The sequence below is a fragment of the Vigna umbellata genome, chromosome 6, assembly GCF_029865625.1.
Source record: "Vigna umbellata cultivar VRB3 chromosome 6, Vumbellata_1.0, whole genome shotgun sequence".
NCBI classification, from domain to species: domain Eukaryota; kingdom Viridiplantae; phylum Streptophyta; class Magnoliopsida; order Fabales; family Fabaceae; genus Vigna; species Vigna umbellata.
Window position 1 is genome coordinate 25,080,598 of NC_142170.1, and position 8,041 is coordinate 25,088,638.

The 8,041-nt window shown below is 34.9% G+C and overlaps 1 protein-coding gene across 1 annotated transcript; it reads right to left on the reverse strand.

Moving 5' to 3' along the window:
- Window positions 1–514: 514 nt before the first annotated feature.
- LOC148197044 (uncharacterized) lies at window positions 515–5,414 on the reverse strand. Its single transcript, XM_088093586.1, has 4 exons — window positions 4,867–5,414; window positions 1,270–1,369; window positions 1,068–1,158; window positions 515–643 (listed from the first exon to the last, which is right to left on the reverse strand). Exons 1-4 carry the CDS (start codon window positions 5,399–5,401, stop codon window positions 515–517), a joined length of 855 nt encoding a protein of 284 aa, XP_087949712.1. The 5' UTR covers window positions 5,402–5,414.
- Between the last annotated feature and the right edge of the window lie 2,627 nt (window positions 5,415–8,041).

Below are 8,041 nucleotides of genomic sequence, written 5' to 3' on the forward strand. Positions count from 1 at the left end.
GAGACGAATTTGAGAGAGACTTAGAGAGCGAGAGTGAAGTTTTGCAGAAGATGTGTGACGAAAGGATTTCTTAGTTTAGGGCTAATGATTCACAAATTGTGTTTGGAGGGAAACTAAAAATTCAAATTTCCAGACAAAATATTTCAATCGATTTCCCTGAATACATAACCGATTAATTTCATTGTGACACATATGTAGTAGTAAAAAATGACTATTAATCGATTTCATTAGTTACTTAATCGATTAAGCTTAAACTAGTTTCAGACTTCAAAATTGGGAACAATTTAATCGATTACATTACTAATGCAATCGGTTAAAAATCGTGAAATCATTTTTCAATCAATTTTCAATGCAGACAAGCATAGGTCATTCACATACATCAATACACATATCACAGATTACAAGTGATGCATGAATTTTAGATTTTACAATAGTTACCACATTTGATACTCAAGAGATTTGTGATTTATCCTTTGTGATCCTTCCTTGAGTCCTTGTTTGTCACCAGCTCAATTTATTTTCCTGCAAAATCATCAAATGGTTTGGAAGTAGGTACCCAAATAAACTTGGGGCCTTTTTTGTTAGTCACAGTAGTTGGTTCTTTGAGAATCCACTTGAATTTTTCCTTTGGAACACCAACTTTCTTATAATAACAAGATTTTACAATGTGACCAGTTGAATTCCAATAGAAATAGGTAACATTAGAAGGTTTACTCATATCAGAAAATTTCTTTGAGTTAATTCTTTCACTTTTAGTACTATAACATATTCCTTGCTTATTTATTATCCTTCTTTGAGATCCTAGAACAACTTCTAGATTAGATCTACCAAGAGTAAATTTTGTCAATTTGCTTGTTAGATACTTAATTTTTTTCCAAATAAGCAGGACCATTTGTGCAATCCTTTTTAATAATTCTAGGTTCAGATTTAGGATTAATTGCATATTGTAAAGCATTATCAAGATCCATTTTCAATTTCTCATTATCTTCAACAAGGTTGTTGACTTTGTATTCATAATCTTTCTTTTCATTGTTTAATGGATTAACCTTGTATTAAAGCTTCATTACCTCTGCATGGAGTTCCTGAAAAGCATCCAATAGCTGATAATATTTGTCCTCTATAGGCTCATCACCAAAATTGTTGTTGCTGCTTTCTGAACTGATAGATCCATCCATGTGACATAAACAGTCTTCCCATGTTATGTAGGCCTTCCTTTGCTTGCTCTTTCTTTGTTCTTGATTAAACTTTTCTTCAGTTCTCTGCTTCTACTTTAATGTTGGACAGTCAGGTTTGATATGACCCTCTTTTCCACACTCATAACAGGTGAGAGTAACAGCCTTTCCTTTCCTTTTACCACTTCTGTAATTACCTGCAAATTTAGATGCAACACTTTTAGATTTCATAAACTTGGTAAATTTCCTTAACATCATGTTAAGCAGTTCCTTTTCTGGTACTTTTACATTAGTATCAACATCAGAATCATTGCTTTTTTAGGCTTTCTTGCTGGACATCTTGAGATCTATGGAGTGTTTTTATTTAGTTTCTTCTTCCTTTCTCAGTCTACCAAGCTTCAACTCATGTTCCCTAAGTTTTCCAAAGAGTCACTAATACTAAAACAGTGTATAACATCATGTGTTCAACGTCCAACCACTGAATAACCAACGTTAAAAATGAGCGGTGACATTTTTTTAAATAAATGCAATTATTAAACGTCGTAGAGAATTGTAATTCGACGTAAAAGGATATAAAACATCGAATGACTTTTAAATTCGACGTCAAAAGGTTAGTGAATTCAATAAAAATTTGAGCGGGAAATTGAAAATTCATTCACTTTTTCTAAGCGCGCGATACCCTCTTCCCTTCTCAAACTTTTCTTGAACGAAGTTTGACGAGCATCACATGTAATCTTTCTTTCATTTGATACAAATGCATGTTAATTAATTACTTTATGTATGATTTGTATTTTTTTTAACAAATTATTTTTGTGTTCTTGTCCTTTATAGGCGCATTCTATTTTCTCTCTCACTGTGACAAAGCTTTATTCCGACGAACCCACCTTTCGAAGGTTAATTTTCGTTTTGAAGAAGTTATTTGTTGAACTTGTTTGTTGTTTTTTTTGTTGAACTTGTTTGTTGTTGTTGTTTAGTTGAACTTATTCGTTGTTGTTGTTTGATTGAACTTTTTTGTTGTTGGTTATTGTTGTTTGTTGTTGATACTACACTACATGTTCATAGTTCATGCTTTATAAAATACAAAAAACTGAAATTTGTTGGTTTTTTTACATAAAGCGTAATCGATTATTGTTCAAGCAATTTTCGAAAAATTAGCTCTAGTGTAAATTGTAAGAAATTTTATGCCTTGTTTCTCTTATCAAGAGGGGGGGTGAATTGGTTTTCAATAAAAAATAATTTCTTTTGCTATCTTTTTAGAATCTTTCGAATCATCTTTAGCACACAATACAATTATGAGAATAATGTAGTAAAGAGTTAAAGGATAGAAAACAAACACAATCTTTTTATCTTGGTTCGGCCTCAATGCCTACATCCAGTCTCTTTCAATCAACCTTAGATTGAAAGACTTCCACTATAAAGATTTGACTTTTTACAACAAGGATTTATAGAGAACACCTCTCAAATGTAATCTCCTTTCTAACTCACCAATCTAATATAGCACAAACATATCCTACAGAAAGAACAATCCTCTTCTTTGCAGTAGTCCTTTGACACCCTTCTCAAAGTCACAAGAACCACATGTTCTTTTTCTTGGCCACGCGCACAAGGAAACCACAATCTCTTGATTGTAAATCAAAGTTTGATCAGGAAAGAAAACACCTTAATTGTGCACTAGTGATCAGCCAATAAACGTCCAAATCTATCCTTCAAGAATATCAACTTCCTCGTATCTTGATTTTTGGAGCAACTCAACGCACCTGCAAATTCCTTCTTAACTCTCTGATATCATATATGAAATTTCTAAAATGATCAAAGTCGTAAAAGTTGTTAATCACTAGTACAGTAAACGAAAACGACAACGATTATTTTTGCTTATACGCAGCGGTTGCCGAACCGAGGCATATGCAGGTGAGGCAAAAAGTCAACTACTTTTTGCATCGGGTGTGAACCGAGGCGTAAAAGGAGAGGATTTGGCCTCAGTTCAGCGTTAACCGAAGCAGTAGAGTTTTTGATTTTTTTAAAATTTTTTTCGTAGAACTTTATGCCTCGATTGTAGCTTGAACCGAAGCAGTATGTCCCACTCTACTGCCTCGGTTGCAGCTTGAACCGAGGCAGTAGAGTCCTTTTTTTACCTCGGGTATGACCTCAACCGAGACATATACCCTGTTTTTTTTTATAGCCAGAACATTCCCAACTACAGAAACAGACCTACATATATTTTTATAGCTAGAACAGTCCAAAATAATCCAGAAACGTATATTTTGAATGAAAATTATATTAAAACATAAATATATTCAATGGAATCATAAATCAATTTCTTAGAAGCTTAAATCAATTCAATGTAATCATAAATCAAGTTTGAAGCATAAATCAATGCAATATACAAAGTTAAAGTAATAATAATGTAGAAAAGAATAAAACAACTTAGAAACATAAACTTAAAACCTACTATATCCTAATCTCTACTACATACTATTATATAAATGAATTACATATATAGCCAGTGTTTTCCTCACAAGTTGAATTGACTTCTCTGGAATTGGAGCAGTCCTATTAAATCTCTGCATAAAACACAATGATTTCAATTAGTGTATATGAAGTCTAAACTATAGAGAAAATAAAATTCAAACCTAAATATTATCGTTTCCCATCCATTGGTGTAATGTGCGTGAATAATGGTCATCATCCAAAACATGACGTAGTAACCTCATTCATATGACCCCATTTGTCTATTACACTACAATATATCATCATAATTATAAAATGTTAAGTAACATCATTTGAATGGAACCAAATGTAACAAAGTATGAACTAAAATACCAAACCTTAAGGGCAACCCATGCAAGCTTTTTAGCTGTAGCAGTAGATCTCCCAGATAACATCATATGTGTTGCAAGGGAACTATTAAAAAAATTGCTTTAGCATACATTTATACAACAAAGAAAGTTGAAACATTGAGTCTTACCAATCTACTACATGTCTAAGAGTGCTGGGAGGAGACTTGTGCAAAGGACAAAACCATACAACAGTGTTCTCCGGTATGGAGATCACAAGTAGCTGCCAATGACACCTGAAATTGGTAATAACTTTATTTTCATATACCAAAATTAATAAATGAAACTTTAAAGTTAACAAATTTCACTTACCCATTTATATAAGGGAGAAAATATATCTCCTTTCCCATTCCAAAGCAAGTGGTGATGTATGTTTGGATATCATCAAATTTATTTCTTTCATGAGTCATAGAGGGGTCAATGAACCCATGTACATCGTTGAACCGCTTCTTGTTACTAACATCAAACATATACCTAAAATGAAGAAATAATCTGATATAAGTAACTTGATAAAAAATAATTATATAAAAAAGTTCGCATAAACTTACATCATCCACAGCTGAATGAGTGTAATATTAATTTCTTCTCTCCCCGACGCAAGCTCCCTAACATCTTGATGATGAAAGTACAATGGGATTTGAGCTTCTCTTCCAAATGTAGTAGAATCCCAATGTACAATCATCGGCCCATCTGAAATGATTTTAACAAGCTCGTCTAACGCACCAAAAGGGTCGTCCTCAGATAAATGAGTCTTCTTCGGTCTAGGACTTCCCTCTTGACCTATCTATTGTTACATGCAAAAATGGTTATGTTATAATGTCAATTAGAAGTAAATATTAAAATTGAGAAGTATATAGTACGAGTGTTTATCGGGGGATCAGATACATCACCAACCAAATGTCTAGGCCAGGCGACAAAGGACTTAAATGCCTCTTCCACAGTGAAGAACTCATCTGTAGGCACAGGAAGAACGACATCTGGTATGACAACTTCATCCACCGTGACCTTGACCTCATCTTCTGCAAGCTGTACACCATGCACTACAGTGGTTGTCTCATAAAATGTACCACGAGCCACTAGCATGGTCCTAGTATCATAGAGAATATATAACTGACATGGACGAGTGTCATCCATGTCGGCCCCTAGGGCACCGGCTGCTGAGCAACTTCCTTTATCGCTTCTACCTGTCAAATTAAATGTTAGGTTATACAAAAAGTAAATTAATAAACAAAAATCATTAAGTTTAACTGTAGGGGGCACAACATGTTCCGCTACAGGAGATGGCGGAGGACGATTGCCATAATCCTCATAACGCTGCTGGAACTGGCGTGCAACCATTTCAGTAGCTTCATCATACAACTCTGCTCGAACCTTCTTTGTGATCTCCTGCGTCATCTCTTTTCTTATGTCCTCCTTCATCTTTTCGTATGAATATGGATGCGAAGAAGACCCAAAGAACTGTCGCTTGCCTATGCCAGTCCCAGCAGCACGCACTCCTCCTGGGTGCTCAGGTCGTCCAATAGCTGTGGCAAGAATATCCTGACAACCTTCTTCTGTGAATTGACCTTGGGAGCTCTGCTCAACCAAGGAGTCCTGTCACATAACAAAACTTCAAAATCATTTGAAAGATCTATGTAATATATGTATATAACAAAAATAATGTAAAAATATGAAAAATGACATCTTACAATGCTTTCAGATATCTCTCTAGCAGAGTCGGAAGTGTAGGAGCCCGATGGTCTTATACGGGCTAACTTTCACTTATCGTGCCGAGATGGTGGTGAAGGAGGAGGAGGAGGGTCACTACCCTCAGAAAGTGGAAGTCTAGTATTTGACCTCTCCTTCATTATTTGACCTCTCCTTCATTATTTTTATTCTGAGCACTTATTCCCTGTGCTTTTGACCTTTTTTCCTGTGACAAAATGAAACAATTGTCATAAAAAGGAATTATGAATGATGAATTGAATGATTTTACTACACTTACCTACCATGCCTCAAATGAACAAAGCTCTACAAATTGACGCCATGTTTCTTCGTCAATTGTTGAATATTTGGAACATGGAGTTTCATTACTTTTTGGTCCAAATATATATATGGACGTCAATTTTGTCTTAAACCCTCGAAATCTTTCTACAATTGTAGATAAACACCTATTCTTAAGCTCTCAACATTTTGCATATCAAATGTCATCTGCAACAAAGAAAGTAATAACCTTATATCAATACAAATTTATCAATATAATGAATCTAGAATTTGGAACAATATTGCTTAACTTACCAATAGATCTTGCCCTATGAAATTCCGATCAGCCTCAGATACATAGTCAAAGGATGGAGTAAGTATAGAGATCCGATCACGTGCTAGTACTCCAAGGTAAGATCTAAATACATTTGCATTTGGACCAGATGCAACTCCAGTGACCACGTCAATAATGACAGTGTCCTCTCACCTGCATTTCTTCTAAGTATAAGTTGTCGTAACCTCGTCGCTCCTCTCGTCCGTCTAAAAGTGGTGGGGACTTCATCGCCTGACGAATGAGGTGACTCAGTCATATATCTGTCACAATAAATAAGATGAAAGATTAATAAAACACTTATAAAATAACATATATTATTTAACAAAAGCCATAAATATTTACACAAACATGAAATTCATACATAATCATATGGATTGGTCATATATATATTCCCTCATTGTGGTTTTCTCGTATTGCTTATATATCATCAATTAGAGGGTCGTCATCCAAATTTATTGTCGTTTTAAATGGATGGTTGTCAGCAATATGAAGATTACTTAGATTCTCTTCTTTATCTTCAATTTGTCTTTTTCCTTGAGAGCAACACACCAATGGTCAGACGCAGGATCTTTCACATAAAAAACCTAACTTGCTTGATATGCCATGATGAACGGTTCATCTCCATAACCAACCTTTCGAAAATCAACAAGTGTCACACCGGATTCATCTATTTTGACACCACTCTTATTGTCGACCCACTTATATTTGAAGAGTGCAACGGAAAACTTAGTGTAATCAACCTCCCATATCTCTTCAATTCTACCATAATATCTCATGGATCCAATTACAGGATTTTGATCTTTGGATGTGGAAAATTGTAGTGACTCAACTTCTAAACTGACGCCACTATTTTGTATTGTGCTTTTATCATCCAAAGTCTTTGTATATAATGTGCAATTATTAATTTCGTAGCCTGTACAACATACAACATCAATCTTCAAACCATTTGCTAGCCACAACAAAGTCTCAGAGGACCGTGATTCTTTTGAAACTTCAGATTTGAACCAGGACAAGAATGTTCTGTTATGCTCCATCAACTGTCATTTCTCTGATTTTCGTGGATAGTTGTCCTTTACAACGACTTTGTGTGCTTCCAAAAATGGGATCACTTCATCTGTGTTGTTTAATATGTACAGATGTGCTTGCATCTATTCAACCATGATGTCCGAGGGACTCCTATCGGATTTGCTTTAGTCATATATCAGAGCAAAACTCAATACTCTCTTCAGTAATATATCTTTCAATCATTGAACCTTCTGGACGATATTGATTTTTGACGTACCCTTTCAAAATCTTCATATAACGCTCAATAGGGTACATCCATCTTAAGTATACTGGTCCACACAACTTTATTTCTCTGACCAAATGAACAAGTAAATGCACCATGATGTCAAAAAAGGATGGAGGGAAAAACATTTCTAGCTGACACAAGATGATGATAATTTCGCTTTGAAGTTGATCTAACTTTGTAGGATCGAGTACTTTACTACAGATTGACGAGAAAAATGAGCACAATCGAGTTATGGTCTGCCTACCTTTTTTGGGCAAAATTCCACGAATTGCCACTGGTAACAATTGTTGCATTAAGACGTGGCAATCGTGCGACTTCAATCCCACAAGCTTTAAGTCCTGCATTGACACTAAGCTCTTGATATTTGAAGAGTATCCTTGTGGTACCTTGATACTCTTTAAACAAAGACAAAAACTTATCTTCTCTTGTCTGGACATTGTGTAACATG